Source organism: Phaenicophaeus curvirostris, chromosome 3, assembly GCF_032191515.1.
Source record: "Phaenicophaeus curvirostris isolate KB17595 chromosome 3, BPBGC_Pcur_1.0, whole genome shotgun sequence".
NCBI lineage: Eukaryota > Metazoa > Chordata > Aves > Cuculiformes > Cuculidae > Phaenicophaeus > Phaenicophaeus curvirostris.
The window spans coordinates 60726520-60748353 of NC_091394.1; the positions used below are offsets into that span (position 1 = coordinate 60726520).

The following is a 21834-nucleotide window of genomic DNA, read 5'->3' on the forward strand; positions in this document are numbered from 1 at the left end:
TTCTGACTGTAAAGGGCTGTGGTCATTAAATTTAAGGCTAAACTTAAATCTGAAGAAATACTACTGCAGTTTTGAGACATCTTCTCAAAGACATTCTCATGCTGTGTTTCACACCTACTAGTTTTAGCATCAGCGTCTCAAACCTGAAATCAGTTCACACTTCAGATAAAAATACTGAACTAAAATCATAAAACAGTGGCCAGCAGTGGTTTTGTTCTTAATTTTTAAATGATGGATTTGTTTGCATACAAACTGCATCATAAACTTCGAGGTTACTTTTATTTTTAAAGAGTGTGGGCTTTGGAAGCCAAACAACTGCTATGTTCCACAGCACATCTCCTCTGTTGTAAGGGCCAGTCCCTAGCCCAAACCTGCAAATTGGGGTGGAGTCAGCTGGGCAGAATTAAGCTGTGTTTAGTTAAACAACACCCTTATCCATCTCTAGCTTTGTTTTCTGGGTATGGTAGCAGGTCCTAACTACTGTTATCCAGTGTTGACTGCTACCAGTGGCTGACTCTCTGCTTGATACGTGTAACCTTGTTTCTGGAGATGTTCTGGTAGCTTGTCTATAACAGGTAGCAAAGAGAATTTTTCTATGTAGATTCCAGTTGTTTTTATTGCAAAGTTTCTTTAATGCTTCAGAAGAGTAGAGCATGCTTGCCTTCAAAAATGATTCATAACCTATTATGACCTATTCGTAATTTGGCTGTAAACAGGTTAGCTGATGGTCAAGATCCTCTGCTTAGCTCAAATTTGATATCCCCCAGATTACATCAGTGGCTGGAAGGTAACTATCTGTGCACTATGCTTTTTAGCAGGCAAACAAAACAGACTGTTCTGCTAAATGGAGACTCTCAGTACACAGTGATGTCCAGCTTTGTCAGCTTCTGATGGCAGTGTGCATCAGCAGAGCTAGCAAGGTCAGAACTCCTCGAGTAATCTTAACTCACTGGAGGGATTTTCATCACAACAGAGTCTGCTCTGGAGCAGTCTCATACCAAAAGCTTGTTTTGATGAAGGAGGCTCCTCACCTTGTTGTCGAAACTTTATTATGCTGTGCTTTAATCTGATTGAGGTGGTAAATATTGTGAATGGCTTCTGCTTAATAAATAAAACGAAATAAAAAGAAATAGAATGGATATGAAAATGGCTTACAGGAATTTACCCCCAAGTGATTTAGAAATATGTGTTAATATCCCAGCCAAGCACTAAAGCGATTTAAGAGTTTGGTTTTAAAGGTGACATTCAAATGCTATTTTAAGAGGAGTGATAAATGCTTGTGCTTTTCCTCTTGCCCTCTGCTTCATGCTGTAGAAAGGTCCTCTTGACAATGGTACAAGAAGTGTAATAAATGTGCTGATTTTTTTCTCTCCAAAACTTGTCTGGGACAAATTGCCTTCAGTTAAAATAGTCCGGCCTGGCATTTTGCATCCTAAGTGACTGAAAGCATCCCTCCTCTGCAAGAAAACATGAAATGTGAAAGTACAAACTTGTAAAATTTCCTTTTTTGATAACTTGATTAAGGGCAAGTTGGTATCTGCAAGTATAGTCGCTACTAAGTTACGATGAAGATGCAGAAATAGGTTTTTTTTTAATTTGCTGCATTGATGGGTTTCTTTGACTATCGTCTTAAAGTTTATATTGAGATATAAGATGTAGCATTTCAAATTTTGATCTTAAGAAGGATATATAGTATTAGACTAGTTTTTCCATAATAAACAGGTATAAACAAAATCTTTCAGGCCTTTGCAGGGAGAGGACTAGGGGTGCATTTTAGAACCTGCCAGTCTTCCATGAGAAAAACCTAAATGGGAACTTTTTTCTCAATCTGCTCCCTTACTGTGTGTTGCTTTTTTCTTTTCTTTTTTTTTCCCAAGGCCACGTGCGTGCCTTGTTAGGTTAGCATTTTATTATTTAAATTCTTTTTCTATTACTAATTAATTTTCCTGAATGAGTTTACAATTGCGTTTCTGAGGAGAACAAAACTTCAGTGTGGTCTTCTAAAGTGCTGTAGTTGCAGTTAGTAGCATGATTGCCTGAAGATGAATAATGAACTCCAATGATAGCATTCCCTGTTGTCATCATGAGAGAAATTAGGATATGGATTGAAATATCTACACTATCATAGAATGAAACTTTTGAATTTAATTTTCTTACACAAATTGAGTCTATAGTTTTGCTTAAATGGGAAGAAGTGTCATATCTTTCGGTTTACAAGTCGTTAAATGAAGATAAATTGTATGGTTAAAAAAAAATGTATTTTTTTTTTGGCTTCCTGAACATTAGGTCTTGGCATTTGGTACGTTATAGAGGGTCACCTCTGTGTGTGTGTTTGGAAAATCTGTCGTCCGTATAACTAACTTCGGTCTGTCGGAGGACTCGGTGCTTCTGCTTGCTCATCTGATTACGCAGCTCAAGGGAATAAGGTTAAGGACATGCTGTTGGTAACTAGAGCGTTTTCAGGGCTTTAGTTCGGCAGATGGGCTGCTTGGCTATATTCATACATCTGCCTACCTGCTGTGGCAGCTGCTGCTGCTGCATGTTGTGTTCTTTTGTTCTGTTCCACCCAAGAAAGGAGCACTAGGAAGTGTAGTGAATGGATTAATTTAAGGTTAAGGCAAGTGTTTTGCTTGCTTCCTCATGCTCTATCATAATAAAGCTTCTGATAAAGCTAATGAATCCTTTGTAAAGTGAAATAGATTTTTAAGATGTATTTCAGAGGCTGAAATTAGCTACCTAGCATTGTCTAAAAATCAGTCTAGTATGTTTTCTTTATATTGCCTGACGGTATTTATTTCAATATCTTTCTTTCTTTCTTCCCCTTCCCCCTCTTTTTCTAGGAGCAGTAACCAGACTTTGCCTGACACTGCGTGGTCCAAAAGAATTAAGGAAATATGGAATGACATGAAGGAGATTAGTTGAGGATTAAAGGCTTTGAGGACAAAACACCTCGCCGAGGTGAAGCACAGACTAGCATTCTAGTTGTAGCTCTGAGGAGCTGTGTGCTGAAAAAAGATGGCAGATCCAGGAATGATGAGTCTCTTTGGAGAAGATGGGAATATTTTCAGTGAAGGGTTGGAAGGTCTTGGAGAATGTGGATATCCTGAAAATACAGTGAATCCCATGGGGCAGCAAATGCCCATGGATCAAGGATTTCCCTCTTTACAGTCATCTCTTCATCATCCCCCTGCAAATCAAAATCAAGCCAAGTTGACCCATTTTGATCACTATAATCAATACGAACAGCAGAAGATGCACCTGATGGATCAGCCAAACAGGATGATAAGCAATGCCCCTGGGAATGGTATAGCATCTCCTCATTCACAGTATCACAACCCTCCAGTTCCTCAGGTTCCTCACGGCAGTGGTGCTGGCAGCCAGATGGGAGTCTATCCTGGCATGCAGAACGAAAGGCACGGGCAACCCTTCGTAGACAGTGGCTCCATGTGGGGGCCACGGGCAGTTCAAGTGCCAGACCAGATAAGAGCACCATACCAGCAGCAACAGCAGCAGCAGCCGCAACCGACACAGCCGCCACAGGCGCCCTCCGGACCCCCAGGGCAGGGCCATCCTCAGCACATGCAGCAGATGGGAAACTACATGGCTCGTGGTGATTTTTCAATGCAGCAGCACGGTCAGCCGCAGCAGCAGAGGATGAACCAGTTTTCTCAAGGCCAAGAAGGCCTTAATCAGGGAAACCCTTTCATTGCCACCTCAGGACCTGGCCACTTGTCTCATGTGCCCCAGCAGAATCCCAGTATGGCACCTTCTTTGCGACACTCAGTCCAGCAATTTCACCACCATCCCCCCACTGCTCTCCATGGAGAATCAGTAGCCCACAGTCCCAGATTCTCCCCTAATCCTCCCCAGCAGGGTGCTGTTCGGCCGCAAACACTTAATTTTAGTTCTCGGAGCCAGACGGTACCCTCACCTACTATAAACAACTCAGGGCAGTATTCTCGATATCCTTACAGTAACCTTAATCAGGGATTAGTTAATAATACAGGGATGAATCAGAATTTAGGCCTTACAAATAACACTCCAATGAATCAGTCTGTACCAAGATACCCAAATGCTGTCGGATTTCCATCAAACAGTGGTCAAGGACTAATGCACCAGCAACCCATCCACCCTAGTGGCTCACTTAACCAAATGAACACGCAAACTATGCACCCTTCACAGCCTCAGGGAACTTATGCCTCTCCACCTCCCATGTCACCTATGAAAGCAATGAGTAATCCAGCAGGTACACCACCTCCACAGGTTAGACCTGGTAGTGCTGGAATACCAATGGAAGTTGGCAGTTATCCAAATATACCCCATCCTCAGCCGTCACACCAGCCCCCTGGTGCCATGGGAATTGGACAAAGGAATATGGGCCCCCGAAACATGCAACAGAATCGTCCGTTTATGGGTATGTCTTCAACACCACGGGAGATGGGTGGTGGGCACATGAGACCAAATGGTTGTCCAGGTGTTGGCCTTGCAGATCCGCAAGCAATACAAGAGCGACTAATATCTGGTCAGCAGCTTCCTAGTCAACAGCAGTCTTTTCAACAGCAAATGCCAACCTGCCCTCCCATGCAGCCTCATCCAGGGATACATCATCAGTCTTCACCACCCCCACATCCTCATCATCAGCCTTGGGCACAGCTTCACCAGTCACCACAAAACACACCACAAAAAGTGCCTGTCCTTCAGGTAAGCTACTTCTGATTAGTAGAAAGTGTTTTAAATTACTGTAAATGCGTTTCAGGATACACAAAATCTCTGGTTTCAAAGTAATTGTTCTTAGTTGACATTCCTCTTCGTTACTGGTTATGGGGTTGTTGCTGCACAGAAGCTGAAGGTAAAATGAGGCACAGGTAGCTTGCTGATGTCTTTACAGTAGGACGTCCTTTTTACAGGGTAGCATTAGGGGTAGACTGAAGTATGATAAAGCAAGAGGACAAGCTGAATAGCTACTTTTTTTTTTCATGTTGGTTCCTTTGAAGTGAAAATGGAAAGCATGTGTGAGAATTGTCATTTAAGCTATTAATTTATGTATTTGCAAATGGGAGAAAGAAATGTGTGGGTTTGTTTTGGCCAAACCAAGGGTTTTCTTTAAATCCCTGGGGAATGTTTTGTGGTTTTCAGTTAAAGCTGATTTTTTCATGTGTGAAAAAATTTCCGAAATGAACTTATACACCACTAACTAATGCAACTGAGAAGTGATGGGGCAGCAGTTCATGGAAGAAGAAGACAGCAGATGTGAATCATTGTCTGAAATGAAGTCTTCTGAGGCTTAAATGAAATCTCAAATAGAAGAGAAGTTCTATTTTACTGAGTCTCTGATCTGCCAGGTTTTGAGGAAAATGTATTAATTTCAATTAAAAGCAAAATCGGTAAAACATATCGAGCCTCTGTAGCTTAGCAGTTTTGACTACATGCTAGTACGTTAAGCTTCAGCTGAAAAAGAGCCTTTTGGGGTCTTCACGTTTGCCATTGCTTGCCTTTGGCTCTGTCAGTCATCAGATAGTGGTTTTGGTACTGAATTGAATAGGTGGTCAAAACACTGGAGATTGAATTTTATTTTATTTTTTTTCAAATCAGACACTAATTAATGCCAAGCTCTGCCCATAAATATTTGGAGACAATTGTTGGAATGCAGTCATAATGATATGACACTACAATAAGCTTAATAAATCATTAAAACAGCTGTCCTAGCCAGTGTCCCAGGCCTGTGTGGAAAGCAGCTGCTCAGCAGTCCCTTCCACTGCTGCCTGCCGGCTGCTTCTGTTAGCCGCTCCGCACAGCGTGAGGTGGGTCTGGGAATCAGATGTATGTGCTGCAGAGAGGCAGCTGACAAGGAGTGGTAGGTAGAGCAGCTCAGCAGCTGGGAGAGGCTTCCACATTCCCTGTGGAAGAGCAAGGATGGGGGGGGAGTGCTGGAGGTGCTGTAGGGTAGGGGAGCCGTAGGAGGGGAACTGGAGACTAAGCTGGGCAAGGGGAAGGACGCTGTCTTTCGGGGAGAGAGGTGGAAACCTCCCCTCTTGAAGGGGCAAAAAAAATACCAAGACTCTTTCTCTCACCTGCCTCTCTCAAAATTGGTATGAACTTTAGACCTGTGTTGGTCCTTCCTCTCACCTTCCACCTCCATGTACAAGCTTTGTTTGGAGAACCTAAATTATTACACTCACGTGGGGTTGCGTGTTCCTTCTTAAGAGAGCAGCTCTTAACAATGCCTCTTCTGTTAGCGACTGTGCAGGTAAGCAGGCTGAAAAAGCAGAGAACTTAAGATTGGAGGGAAAAAAAAACCCAAGAGAATGAGCAGATACTTGAAAAGGGGATAGTGACAGCGCAGAGAAATCAGTACAGAAAGACTGAGGATCAGAAAAAGAAGTAAAAGATGTGGGTTTTACCCTGAAGCATGAGGGCTGGCACATCTAGCAGAAAAAACCTGAAAGAAAACTGTAGCAATGGTAACATAAGACTTCTAAGATAGTAAAGGAACAAAGACCAGCATCACAGGGATCTTTCAGAACTAGTGATGGTCAGGGTTTGGGAAGAGAAGACTTAAGATCAGTTGTGTCCTAAAGCTGTGGTGGTGTTCTTCACCAGCACTAATTCCCTGCTTTCATCTCACCATCCAGTAAAGCTTTTCTTAGCAGCAAGAGGTGGTTTAGGAAGAGAAGGTTTACTTGTATTAAACCTTGGACAGCTTGTTAAATGTTCCTGGGACATGTAATTTCCCTTTAATCACTCAAGAAGTAAAATGCAGACAATTCAACCCTTAAAATGAGCTATGCAACCTCTTACAAAGTTCTGAGCTGCAGATAAATAGCTTGAACCAAAGGTAAGTACTGAAACTAAACAATTAGAGCAAAACCGCATAACTGAAGTTACTTGATTAAAATCAGTAATTAAAAAAGTTGTAGCTAGCCAAGTAACTTATCTGTTAGCTACTTCTGTTAAGTTTTTATTTGGTAAAAGTTATCGTTAACATACCTTCCCATTAAGTAATTAGTTTGAGACCTGACTGTAGTAATGAAACTCTTGACAGGCAGGCATTTCCTCCACAAAAACTGTTTGCATGAAATAAATATTGTTCAGGTCAACAAGAACTCAGCTCCTCCCCAGCCTCTGGGCAAAAATGCAGAAGTATAAAACCCCTGCTATTAAGACTTGAATACCAAATTTGTAGCTCTCCTGTCTGTGTCGTGGTTTTCCCTTCACACCAGTTGGCAGAAAACTGTTCACTGAAGAACAGTTATTGAAATGACTGGTTTGGCTTTATTTGTATAAAATGAATCAACAAAATTAATATAGTCTGTGAAATGGAAATCACTATATTCTTTTAAATCAACAGAAGCCATCTTTGTAATAGTTTCTCAGTGATTTGAAGCTGGCCTTGTCATGGGAAGGCTGTAATACTTGTGGTTAACCAAATTACTGTTTTGTTTTTTAGATATATTGGAAGGAAAGTGAAGTTCTTTTGCTTTTGACTCAAAAGAAATTGCCATGTTGATTCTAGGCATTATTATTTCTTTTTTTGTGTGCAAAACTGCAAATTATTTTGTCTAGGACATAGAGCTGATGATTGACAATTCAGCTGGTTTAGATTAATAGCTGAAAAGCAGATATGGTTATTAGGACCTTGTTAGCTGTGAGTTGCTGGCTTCAGTGAAGTTGGATAGATTCGTAGGAGCCACCATAGTGTTAGGACATTCAGTCAGCGTGCTTGGTTTTTCATGCTGCCTTTTGAAACATTATTCACCAAGGGCTGTTGGAAGCGCTCAGTGGCCCTGGGGTGGGGAGGTGGGCTCTGCTGTGGCCAGGTAATAGGCCAAGGTGCTAAGCAGAAACTAAAGAGTAGCTTTGTTTTCACGGTGGAGGCATCTGCATTTGGCTTGTGAGCTTGTGCTCTTCAAAGTTCTTCCAAATGATCTGGGAAAGAGTGAAAAGTCAGGTGGAAAAGTTTGCTGCAGCAGTTAACATACTCAAAGCTGAGTACCAAGGGCAGACGTGATGAGGAGCCTGATGATAATGAAACTAAATAATTAGAAATAAAATGGGAATATCAGTCGCTTGGCTGTAAGCTCTGTGAATCAAGGTGCGGTGCCTGTGTAGTGAAATGGCAGGCAAAATGCTCTCCTTAGGACCAGGGGCTTGGATTTAGATGGCTGTCTGAAAATGTGCTGTGGCAGGCAAAGAAATTAAATGGTAGGAATTGTTATGGAAGTAGTAGAGAGCTGAACAAAGGTTGTTATCACATTGCTACATGTATTCATGGAATGCCCGTGTGGCAAGCGCTATGCAGCTCTAGGTCCCTTCTTTGGGTCTCAGGAAATAGTATAATAGAACTTTAAATCACCCCCTATTTGCTTTTGGGGAGAAGGGATGATGAAAGCCTCAAAAATTTAGTTATATTGGTGTACAAAGAAGGTGAATGTGAAACAAGGGTTGTTTGTCACGTCACCTGGTTTTGTCTCCTGGAGTACTTTTAGAGTATTCAGCAAATTATCAGGTGGTGGGCTCAGAACTGCTCATGAAGATGCTGATGTCTGAAGTGTTGTGCAGAAATATGCGTCATCATCTGATCAATGTGAAGGCATCAAGTTTGGCTCAGCAGATATGTGCTGTAAATAAGAAGTGGCTGAATGTTATTGGGGTGCATCTACTCTGTGTGTGTGTCCAGTTCTTTTACTCTTCCACAGACAGTGTTGGAGACAGGATGTCAGGTTTAGACAGGCCTCTGGGGGTCAGATACTGTGTAGTTACTCTGACATATCCTTATTTTCAGAGAATTTTATTAGTGACAGAGCGAGTGTAGGAGTTTTCTGCCAAGAATAGGCTATCCTGGGTGTGTTGTTATACAGAACTTCTTATTTACCCAGAGCTACTGTGTGGGCTGAAGTTTCGAGTCATCTTAATTAATCATGTTCCACAAATGTGATCTACATTATTTATAGTCAAACATTGGAATGTTTAAAGGACAAACAGTTATGGTATAGCCTTCATGGTAGAGCTCAGTGGTGGGTGTCAATGGTGTTGAGGGATGCTGGGAAGCAGTGGAGAATGAATTAGTTTTGTGTGTGTTACCAGTTCACTGCCAGGTTTACTCTGCTGGCCTTGCTGTCAGTGGGCATGTGGCTTCGCTTTAAATCATAACTCATAGCTGTGTTTGGTAGGAACACATTCTTTTGAAATTTCCTGCCCTCCCTTTCAGGGGAAGAGGCAGGGAAAGTCCTGCTGAGTCACCAGCTGGGTCACCCCTGTCACAGGCCCTTCCTGCATTTTCCAGCGCTATGTTGCTGCCTTAGTTTTAGTTTATACTTGGATGTACCTGGACAGAGAGGAATACTAATGAAAACCACTGTCAGCTGGAGCGGTTTGATGCACTATCCTAACCCAGCAGAGTGCATGTTAACTCAGTTACTGCTGGCGCACTAGAACAAAGTTGACTTTCTCACGAGTGTTTTATTGTTTTAATGTATAAGAGCAGTAGGAAGCGGCTCGCTTCTCTCCTTACTGGCCTTGCATAACCAGTTATCTTACAATGGGTATCCTATAATTTTATTTAATAAAAGTGGTACACTTTCAGATGGTTAGCATTCTTTCCATAGATTAAGCAATGTCCCACAGCTCCAGGGAGAACCGTTAACTTTTTCATCCCTCGACTGTTTAGCTTTTTGACTTTTTTCCTATCAGTAAGTAGGACAACTCCAAATTTTTTTTAAAACTTACAAGTGCTGTTGGGTACTATTTCTTTTGATACAGAGGCTATTTCACATGACTGGTAGCTGATCTTTTGGGGTACCATATGTGCTGCACGTTCACCCCTGGAAATTCTGGTTTCCCTTTCCAGGTGTTCACAGACTAGCAAACACGTGTATGTTGGAAAGACGGCTGAAGGTGCTAGACTAAATGAAATTAAAAAAACACTAATGCTGAGCCTTGATTGATGACAATGGTGTATTATATTTATACCTAGATAAGCATCTGTGTGCATCTGTGTATTTACATAAAATGTACGTAAAAATATACATACAAATATTCTGGAGTGTGTCCAGAGAAGGTCAACAAAGCTGATGAAGGAGCTGGAGCACAAGTCTTAACGAGTAGCGGCTGAGAGAACTTGGGTTGCTTAGTGTAGAGAAAAGGATGCTGAGGGGAGGCCTTAGCACTGTCTGCGACTACCTGAAAAGAGGTTGTAGCGAGATGGATGTTGGTCTCTTCTCCCAAGTGATGGGCGATAGGACAAGAGGAAATGGCCTCAAGTTGTGCCAGGGGAAGTTCAGGTTAGACATTAGTAAAAATTTCTTCACTGAAAGGGCTATTGGGCTCTGGCACAGGCTGCCCAGGGAGGTGGTGTCACCATCCCTGTGGGTATTTAAAAGTTGGGCAGACGAAGTGCTCAGGGGTATGGTTTGGTAGTGGACAGGTGTGGTTGAACTTAATGATCTTGAAGGTCTTTTCCAACCAGGCAATTCTATGATTCTGTTCGATATGTGGAAAAACTAGGCCATATCAGAAGTTGTGGAGAATGATGAAAGAAAAGCCAAGAAGAAAATCCATAGTGTTAAAATAAAAGTAAAGGGTTAGGGTAATAATAGTAAATTTTTCTTAAAAGTTTACAAGTTTCTGCAGTGTTTTGTCGAGGCTTTGAAGAACTCTTGTATTTAAGCCATGTACACAGTGTTATTAACTATACTTCTCCATACGAAATAAAATAAAGCTGTTAAAGCTATCTTTGGTTAAAAGTATTGATGTTATTTCAGCTCTGTGGAATAGAACAGTCTGTTATGCTGATAAGCGGATCTGTCTGTGAGCTGGTTTGCATGCAGGTCTCTCAGAGGATGTAGTAATTAATAGGAACTGCTTAGTCCAACAGAAGTTCATCTTCCTGTGATATATTCCAGTCTTAACAGTTAACGTTAAAGTAACCAAAGGCTTATTTCCTCTTTACCCTTGAGAAGCCTGTATGTGCTTCTGTAAGTAAGGAGTTGCAGTGAATAGGCCTTTGGGCCGAAGATTTGTAGTTTTGTGGTGGTTTTGCTATGGGTTTTTTTGTCTTTTTTACTGTACAAGCAACTTGAAGAATACTTCTTCCCTCAGGTGCCATGATTTGACTGTGATGAAAATAATTTGTGCTGTTAAGTTACCTGCTTTGGAGTTTTGGGTAAAGCCAGCTTGCCGCAATAGTGTAAAAGCACAAGTCTGCATCAGCATACTTATTTCGTAGGCTTAAGAGTTACCAGACTCGTTCTTCAGCATGAGTATGTTGAAAGTTTCTATGATGACCTGTAATGCGTGTTCGCTTGAAATAATTTTCTGAGGAATCGCCTACCTAGAAATATTTCTAAGTTCATGATGCTGTTCAGTACTTAAGTTACAGTATCCTTATCTGCTAATGGTCCCTTCCAGTGGGACTCTTCACCATGAGGGTGGTGAGACGCTGGAACAGGTTGCCAAGGGAAGTTGTGGCTGCCCCATCCCTGGAGGTGTTCAAGGCCAGGCTGGATGGGGTCTTGGGCAGCCTGGTCTAGTCAGATGTCCCTGCCCATGGCAGAGGGGTTGAAACTGGATGATGTTTAAGGTCCCTTCCAACCCTAACTAGTCTGTGATTTGAAAATAATCTGTATTTGCCATGGCTGAACACATTTTCCTATTTTACTTGCACAGATTTAAATCTGTTGTTTCACAGAAGCTTTCTTCAATGGCTGAAATCTGAGAGTCAAATACAGACCCTCTTGTCTGTGTCATCATCAGTCTATATAACTTAGAAGGGTCAAACGTTGGGGCAAATGAAATAAGTGCTTGATATTTTTTTTAACATTTTGTTTTCTTTTCTTTAATTACAGTGACAAAATTGCAGGCAAAGTAATAATTTCCTGCCTTTTTATTATGGGTCCTTCTCCTGGTCTTCCGTTCTGCTCTTTCACATGGAATTTGAGTCATCTTGTTTTAAACTAATCTGTCTTTGCTTGTATCTTGAATGCAAGTATCAAAGACTTGTGTAAGTGTCCTCTTTTATTTTCCCCAGAGGGAAAAAAAAATGTATCCATTCTCATTGCTGTGGGACATCCTCACTCTGAAGTCTGTTTTTTTAACTTTAATCATAGAGGTTATTTTCTCCCTCAGTTCAGTGAAATTTTGAAATTTCTGTTGAATTTCTGTTGAAAATTCACTGTTGAATTTTCTTAATTGAATTATAAAAGAATTGGTGGCAATTATGAAGTTTAAGTACTGGAGTGGCATTTTAAAAAAGGAATGGTCTCACCTGAACAACTTCTCAGAAGTACACCTCACGTGTAGTGTACCCCTCGTGTTCCTTTCTTTACGCTCTTTGGGAGCTTCCCTTTCTTGATACGTGTGGGTTTGGGGTGTATATACAGCTGGTAATGTAATCTGGCTTGTGGGAACAAATTGCGTGGTTTTTCTTCAGAGGCGCTACCTATAAATATTTGGTATCTTCTTCTGTCAAGAGAGTTGTATAGTTTTGTAGCTAAGGAGCAGATTAACACCTATGAGTGTTTCACTGTGATTAAAGCGTCTGTTTGTACAGATCTTCCTGTTGAAATATTCCCAAGTTTGCCGGTGTGGTTTAAAGATAGTGAAGCAGCTCCTTGGGAGCTGGTAGGAGCTGAGTAGGAAGCATGGGTGAGATGCGGTGATCAGAGAGGGGGCAGTGAAAGGCTGGCTGAGCTGGTGGAACAGCACTGAGCAGTAGGAACAGCAAGGAAATGGCCAGTGTCTGGGTTAAGACAGGGACAGAGAAGTTCAGGGAGTCACTCCACCTTTTCTGCACCAACTGCTTGAGTCACCAGCCTCCTGAGCCCTTGCCAGAGGTGCCCACCTGGCACAGAGGTGCCTGTTACTGCTCTGAGCACTGCTTCAGGGTGCTCTTTTGTGTCACGGTGCTGTCTCTTGCCCTTCTCTGGTCTGACAGCTTCCCAGCATAGTTGTGTGAACTCAATAACTCTTCAGTATCTAAACTACTTTAAAAAAAAAATGCATGCAAATAAGAGGGGATGAGGTCTGGGATACAGAACCATAGCTCCTTCCTTGCATCACCATGCCTGATCATTTGGTGAACTGGCTTATCTGGCCAGGTCGCGTTCCTGGCATCTCTTCACTGTGTGACCACAAGATCACAAAGGCTGGTGTGGGAGTGGGAATGCTTGGTGAGGGAAGATGGGCAATGCCTCTTTGCTGACAGTGAGCTTTCAGGCCCTTTAATACCCTCACACAGTTCAAGTTTCTGTAGCATTTGCCCTTAGTAACGAGCCATTGAGTCCTTCTTCAAATTTTGATAAATCAAAACTTCCATTAGCATTCAAAGCTTTGTCTTGTTTTATTGAATTAGCAACAAACAGTTCACATTCTGACTTCCCTTGTGTTTTTTTTAACTTCTACCTTTTGTTTCTTTTTTTCACACAGATTTGAGTAATTTGATTTCAGGGACGTATTTTTTTTTCTTTTTTTTTCGAAAAGGAGGACACTTTTCCTCTTCTGGCTGAAGTATTTGCAGCTATTTTGTTATTGATACGATGAAAGAACATCCCCTTTCTAGCAAAGAGAGGTTGGCACTGTTTCATTAGACATGAGTCATGTGCATGGAAATGAGGGAAGATGCCTCCAGTATCTGTCAGTGTATTGTTTTCCTTGAGCACCGAATGGGATTTTGTTTCTTCAACATAGAGAATTGTTAAAAAACATGAAAGTTGGAAGTAAAACTCTTACTAATTTCTTAGTCTTCTTTATGAGGAAACAGAACTGAGAGAGAGAGATGGGCTTAGTGATCTGAATGTGGATTTGATAAACTTTGGAGTCAACATTCTTTCTGATTTTGCTGACCTTGATGTGCCTATCACCTATTTAGTTGGAATGTTCTCAGTTACTGGGCAAGGTTGGTAATAGTGTGGCCTCTTTATCAAGAGGAACATGTAGATGATGGGCATAAAGATTGCTGTTTGTTCAAACCCAAATTCATAGAGCTCCCCATTCCAATTCTTACTTGGGTATCTGTTACTCTAAGGCGTGCCATCTCCCTGCTCTCCTTCTCACTCACTTCAGTATTGGTTTTGCTTAAGAATGCAGCCCAAGAAGATGGAGACAGCCAGTATAATAGTTCAAAGCAGGAAATCTCACTTCTTGTGTAGGAATTTGGTAATTGTAGAGGTTAACCTGAGAGCAATGCATTATATGAGATGTTGAAGAAAACAGGTGGATCTCTCTCTGATCTTCCGCTGTTGGGTTGGGAGGAACCTTTGTCCCTTTGCTTCTGTTGTTCCATTATCCGTTCATCCCTGAATCAATACCGAGGGCTTGGATGCTACTGCTTCCCGTACCTCTCATTGGTTTTACTGTGTTAGTCAACCTTAGGAGCCAGCAGCTCCAGAACAAGTAAGAAGCTTAAGAACTTCTGGGAGTGGGTTCATATTACATGAATTGTGCCACAGAAATTAAATGTCAAGAAATCTTAACTTCTGGAGTTTGACAGGTTTCTATGTAATATTGTTAACCTTTTAATTTTGGAAAAATTGCAAATATTTGTCGTCTGTTCTTCAGTATACAAGACCAAATGCATCTGTGCTACATTCATATAACATGTTGTAGGGAGTGCCGAACACTTAAATATTAAGTTTCATCTTTCACTTTTTAATATTCTGTTAAATACAAAGTCGTGTTATTTTAATCAGAGATGTAATTTTCATATGTAATACTAGAGTTCCCACAAAGAGTTTATACCCACCTTCTTTTTAAAACTGGCTGAATAATTTTATCAGCTGATTCAGGAAAACATGAGTCAATTTTAATTGTGCTAATTAAATTGTGGTTTATTATGTCTTTAACTCCCACAACCGAAAGGATATAATGACCAGAGTTACTGAGAAGTTAATACTTATATAGATTTTTGGATTTAGTGTTCCTGAAAGAAAAGAGAGAGAGGACTTGCAACAAGCTTCATAACAAACTTCCTAATATCTAGTGGTCGATATGAAATCTGTTCTTTCCACTCTCCTTTTACATCTGCTTTCTCTCCAGATGGCCTTCCATCCACTTGCATTCTGGTACTTCCTATCTTTTTTGGCCCTGCAAGACTCTGATAACTGTGATAATACTGTAATTTTCGTTACATGTGAGCGCTAGATGATATGAAGTGCTTTATTTTATTTTTGGAAGAAATCTTTCTGTACCAGCCAATTGTTGCTAAATATAGTTGGTGGATTATAAAATACAGTGCATGTTTGAGTTTAAAGTGATATCTTACCGTAAGAAATTGACATCACAGTTTACTCATGCAACTGTATATGAAATGTATGGTCATTAAAACTAGTCTAAAGCTTTAGGCTTTATAGATGTTATTCGTATCTCAGTTTGTTCATGGGAGATCACACATATTTGCTGGGGCAAGCGTCATCAGTTACGGACATAGGGATAAATGCCTACAATACTGGATGACTGCTTAGTTTTTAGTCTTTTCTCTGTGTTTACCTCCTTTGAAATACATCAGGACAACTTGTTGAAAACCAGGTAATTCTGTAACTTAACGCATTAGACTGAGGAGTTTTTAGTGTCTGACACAAGTTGCTTGTTTCGTGTTTGTATTGCCAGCGTTGCTGCTGGGTGTGTTTGAGAGGCGCTCTGTGGCGGCGGTGAGCAGGGCACGGCAGAGCAGTTCCTGCAATTCCTTGCTGTGCTGTACACCAGCACCTGAAAATGTGACTCAGAAACTGTTACTGACAATGAGGAGAAGATAGAAAAGGTTGGTTTAGGCACAGCTCTCTCTACTGTTACAACATAAAATAAAACCTGGACCTGATACTGCAGTAGACATGTCCCATTTAAGATCTGTGTGCAGGGATTTTTACGTTTCACTATAGCCTGTGTGAAGAATGGCTGGAGCTAAAGATCTGTGTTAAAGATGAGTTATTTAGACTTTCATAGAGCAATGTTAATCAAACTGGTTGGACAACTTAAAGTATGATTTAGACATTATAATTAAGAGTTACCTCAATTGGTGCTGTTAAATGAGGTGTTGGTCCACAGAAAAGGAAGTGTGAGGTTTTTGGGTTTTTTTTTCTTCTTCTTTTTCCACTCCCCTCCAATTCTAATGGTGCTTTCTGATTTAGTTGTTAGTTTAGTTCAGTTACAAGAGGAGCTTGGAACAGGCCTATCTGTGACATACAGTAGATGACATATTCAAAGGCATTTTTCATTTGTTACTGTGAGTAAAGAGCTAGAGCTTGAGAAGTATTTTGGGCTTTTTGACGTGAGTGGATTGTGTGCAGCACATAGAACATCAAAAGATTTTTTACAAGTCTGTGATTTCAAGCCCATTTTGTCATGCTGAAGTTAATAAAATACTGTAATGGAAAGGCCATTTGGTGAGCTGCTGTCTTCCCAACCCAAGATAAAAATAGAGTTGATTATTGATTATCTTTTTTGATTTTGTATCTCACGTATATTCATTAAGATATCATTCAGTTGTTGGTTTCAGCCTGTGGTATTCCTGTGAAGTCCCCTGCAGGCTGCTGTTAAGTGGCCTGGGAAAGGTGATTAAGGAGAGCAGGTTTATATGCTAAGCAACGATACGCGTATGGGAAGTTTTTAAAGGGAATTATGTCTTCATTGCTGTGTAGCATAAATCTCTCTTCAGTTGAGGTCTGCTCAGGCTGATGTCTGAAATGACAGGGATTGCACCTCTCTGTAAAGCGAAGTGTAGGGGCCCCCTGTCCCAGCAGAATGTATTGGGACTGGTGCTGTGTTAAATCTTCATCCATGACATGGATGGCACAATTGAGTGTACCTCAGCAGGTTTATAGGTGTCACCAAGCCGAGTGGTGTGGTTGACATGCCTGAAGGATGGGATGCTCCCCAGAGGGACCTTGACAAGCTCGAGAAGCGGGCCTGTGTGAACCTCATGAAGTTCAACAAGGCGAAGTGCAAGGTTCTGCACCTGTGTTGCGGTGAAGAATGGATTGAGAGTAGCCCTGCAGAAAAGGACTTGGTTGGAGGTACTGGGGGTGAAAAGCTAGATATGAGCCAGCAGTGTGTGCTCACAGCCCAGAAAGCCAACCATATCCTGGGCTAAGCATAACCAAATGGGTCAAGAGAGGTGATTCTCCCCCTCTTCTCTGCTCTGGTGAAACTCCACCTTGATACCGCATCCAGCTCTGGAGTTCTCAGCACAGGAAAGACATAGACCTGTTGGAGTGGGTCCAGAGGAAGGCAGAGAAAGACTGAAAGAGTTGGGGTTGTTCGGCCTGGAGAAGAGAAGGCTCTGGGAGCACCTTATAGCAGTGTTTCAGTACTCAAAAGGGGGCCTATGAGAAAGATGAGGACAAGATTTTTAGCAGAGCCCACTGCACTAGGACAGGGGGTAATGGTTCTAAACTAAAACAGGGTAGATCTAGACTGGATACAAGGAAGATGGGGTTTTTGAGCACAAGGGTGGTGAAACACTGGAACAGGTTGCGCAGAGAGGTTATAGATGCCTGATCCTGGAAACATTCAAGATCAGACTCTGAGCAACCTAACCCAGCTGAAGATCTCCCTGATTGGTTGGACAGGGTGACCTTTAAAGGTCCCTTCTGACCCAAGCTGTTCCATGATCTTCTCGGGGGGAGTCCCAAGAGTGAGTTCTGTGTTGGCTGATTGGGAAGGTATATCTTCACCTCACTCGGGAAGGAATAGGTTGTACACTGCCCACTTTTTGGAAAGGATTTGTAAAGAGTGTAGAGAGCATATATAAAAAAATCCTATATTTGCCTTTGGATTTGAAGGGAACTGGGCATGACTGAGCCTTTCTGTGGAGCTCCAAGACTTGTAGTGGAAAGTGACAGGATGAAGCCACAGTTACCTGAGTTGTTTGACAAGTTAGTATTAGTAAGTAAGCTAGAAAGAGATGGCTTTAGCCTGTGGTAAGTACCCTCCATGTCTGTTAACTTCTTCCATATCAGGGAACCTTTGAGTAATTTGAGTCAGTGGGAATACACTGGCGAGGCAGGCAAACCCAATCACTGTTTCCATTTCACAGGGTGGAAATGTGCAGCTGGGGAAGGCGATTGGGGTTACGCGGGCGGCCACAAACCTCCTCCCTCTTCCGCCCTGGGCAGGCTCCTGCTCTACTCAGTTCAGCAGCTTGATGCTCTGGGGGGCATCTGCCTCAGGAGCTGTCTCTTGAGAAGAGTTAACATTGTTTGTTCCTTAACTCCTGCACTCTTGCTCAAATGCCAGCTTGACTTCTTCTGTGTGTTTGTATGTCCTTAAAAAGACAGAAAGCCTTTGGGTGTAGTTTTCTGTTCTGCTTTGTCTTTTTGTGTATCCAAAATAACCACTGCAGCTTCAAAAAGTAACTTCGTGCATTTAAAGGACTTATGCTAACTATGTATAACTGGATGATCAAAAAGTCTCGTGCAGAACTGTGAGGACTAAGGCATAAAAGGAATATTAGCTGTGCACATGAAAATACCTGCCTTTAATCCTAGAAACCCACCAATTTTTTTTTTGCAAGTCAGAAGCATAGAATTCCTGAAGTCTTGATCAATGTATTTTCTTTTTAACCTAATAGAACATGTTCTCCAAGTTGTAGAAGCTGAAGTACATGCTTGTATTCATCAGTAAAGCAAAGAACATTGTCAGAGGGAAAACATATATACATATATGTATATTACACAAGAAAGCCTGGACTGCATGTAGTTGAAGCATGATCTACATATTGTGTTGCTCTTTTCAGTGACTTAACTGCTTAAGTCTGATATACTTAATATTAGGTATGAAAGGTAGAAAATCTTGCTCCTCTCCATCTCTTCTAAGTGTCTCTACGTGAACTAGGATAAACTTACCCCAAAACAAAGCACTCCTGTGAAACACCTAAATGCCTCAGTGGGTGGGGATGGAAGAAGTGTTTTATGTGGTTAAGTAATGATGAGAGTGGTCAGAGCAGGCCAGGGGCTTCTGGGCTGGGATTTCTGGGGTACTTTCTACAGAAAATAATTCTTGTTTGAGGAAAAAATTTGTTCTGCTTTCATTTACCTGCATTGATTCAGAGCTTTAGTATTAAGGGTGTTCTGTGTAGGAAGTTCTTAAGGAAGAACAAGTTTTCCAACACAACATTAGAAAGACGTTAAATTCTCTCTGAAGACATATGCCCAGCAACTGGAAACCGGCATCTCATACACTAACCCACTCCTTACAAGTATATTGCTAATATTTAAATAATGTAACTATGTAAATGAACAACTAGGAATCAGTAATTTCGTAAACTGTTTGCTTCTACTTCTCTCAAATCTGTCATCTAAAGTACCTTAAAAAAATGATTTCTGCATTGTTTTGGGAAAACTGTCCAAACCAGGGAATAGAAGAACTATGGCCGAAGGACACTGGGACTGTGGCATCTTTATTGAAAAAGTAACTCTGTTCTAGGCAGCGGTGTTTCATTTTTGTATGTCAATCATGATATAAACAAAGACAATTTCTAGTAAAAGAAAGATGTTACAAATACAAGTGTTTCAAATCATAGAGGTTTTTGTTAGGGCGTCTGAGTAGTCATGTTCATCACTGTGGTGGTTTGAAGAAATGAGCAAAGTAAGGCTTGTAAAACAGGTAATACTTAAGGTTTCTTTTCTGACTGCATTGGCAAGTATAATTATAAAAGCTTTTGGGGTAACCAACCCCTTTTTTTCAGGTTTGAAGGTAAAATTTGTGTGACTGGAAGCTTGCCTTACCAGCCCTGTTTGTCTGCTCAATAGAGATTTCCTTCCCTTAGAAAACTAAACACAAGTGGTTGTTCTAAGAATACTTAACTCATTTCTGAACTAATATGTTTGGTGTTTGTCATATGCCAAATTACATTTGTTAAAATACATTCAATCTAAACAAGCCTTTGCTGTTGGTTTTTACTGTCACCAGTCATTAGGAGCAAAGTACTTGTAAAGACTGTCTGGGCCATTGAGTTGAGCTTCCAGCTGTCGCATGTGTCGTCTTATGAACTACTTCTCATAACCTTATCAAACTTCAATTTAAAGAGCACTTGGCTTCTGCTCCCAGTACTTCTTTTTATAAATTCTTGCCCAAATCATATTACAGTGAATGTTGGAACATTCTTATTAGTCACTGGTTTTATACCAAATTTGTGCTGGTGCCAATTTTACCGATTTTAATTCATTTTATTTCCTGTATTAGGATCCACCGATGTTTTCATAAGTAGCAATCTTCTCTAAAGTAAGTTAAATATCCTCTAGATTTCTCCTTCAAAATAATCAATACCTGAGTCTGAGGTCTTACCATTGTTTATGTGGATGATCAGATTTTTACACAATTTTATATTACAGCACAAATACTTCCCTGGAAGCAATCTTGAGGGGCACTTCAACATTTTAATTTTCTTTTCTTGATTGTACGTCACATCAGTTGTTTATAGACATCCTGTAGTTAAGCACAAACTATTTTAGTCTTTTGCTCTGCAGTCTTACTCTGTTTTATGTAAACATAAATGAATACCAAAAATCAAGGGTAATAACATAGCACAAAAATTACAAATACTCAAGTATTTAAAGTTTGGAAATGCCTACAAAATGCCAGTTAAATTTGTTTGGGCTTTACACTAATGAGCTTAATTTCTCAGATAGTGTTTTGAAATTGTGAGGTGTCCACAAATTTCTGAGCATCTTATTTAAAACTACGATTCTGAGTAACTGCAGGCTGCTCCACCGCTGCTAGAGTTGCAGCTGCATAATACGTAAGGGCTGCTTCCCTTTGCAACAACATTTAAAAATACTTATTCCTCTTACTCGTCTGCAATCCTCTTCCCACAGCTTGAGCTCAGGGCTATAATGGAACCTATTATAGGCATAAAGGTCTATGACTCGGCCATTGAGCCATGCAAACTCTTGGCTTCTTTAATTGGCACCATTAAATCTTCAGTAGTTTTTCTCTCATAAAATAGGTATCGTTGGTGTAAAATGTATCACTGCTTGAAGATATATTGTGCCTTTTTCCCCCTCTGATTTCCATGAGCCGATCAGCTATAGGTATTTAAAGGCTGGTTAATTATAGCGACTTTTCTAGAATTACTGCATTTCCCTAACTATTTAGGAGTGTATCTAAACCAAAATTTAAGAAGGCCATTGCACAGGTTATTACATTTTCAGTTTATTTTCCTTTTCTGTTTTGAGGGGGAAAAAACGTGCCTTTCCGTCATGTTTTATCTTCATAGAAATTATTTAACTTTAGGACTAGGTATCTTATGTGCTGCGGGCTGGACAATGTTAATCCTTGAATATGTAACCAGGGAAGAACCTGCTTGATTCAGCTGATTTGTTTTGGTTTTCCTTTTGGAGTTGGGTTGGGTTTTTTTATGTATTGGAAATTGAACATGGAAACAGCTGTAGTTTGGGAAGGAGGTCAGACATCAGGAGAGGAAATTTAAAGAATGCTGGAAGTTAAATGTTTGAATACATATATATATATTTGTAAATATATATGTATATATTTACAAAAAAAGTAGCTTTTAACTCTTATTTTGTTGTCTCCCCCCATACCTGAAGTGTGACACCTTAGAGCTCTTAAGTGTTTATATTTCTGTAAGCGTCGATGCCTCAAAGTGGGGTGTGATGAGGATGTACAGAAAACTAATTGTTTGTTATCATCTACAGTCTGCGTTGTTTGTATCTACAATTGGCATGAAGTATTTGGTTGTTATGTTTGTATATACTTTGTCTGTTGGAACTAAATATCAAGAAACAACAAAATTAGTTACGGAGAATGTTAAACTATGTAATTTAATACATATATTTTTAGTGATTGTGTTTGCAGAATGATAGCGAGGAGCAGAGCTGGAAGGTA

At 40.7% G+C, this 21834-nt stretch overlaps 1 protein-coding gene across 4 annotated transcripts in view; it reads left to right on the plus strand.

Moving 5' to 3' along the window:
* Window positions 1-21834, plus strand: part of CHD7 (chromodomain helicase DNA binding protein 7) — a 131055-nt gene that overhangs the window by 38424 nt on the left and 70797 nt on the right. For all 4 annotated transcript variants that reach the window (XM_069854153.1, XM_069854151.1, XM_069854152.1 and 1 more), the window contains exon 2: window positions 2841-4701. In XM_069854153.1, coding sequence (XP_069710254.1) covers window positions 3016-4701 — 1686 coding nt within the window. In that variant the 5' untranslated portion in view covers window positions 2841-3015. The remainder of the gene's footprint in view (window positions 1-2840; window positions 4702-21834) is intronic.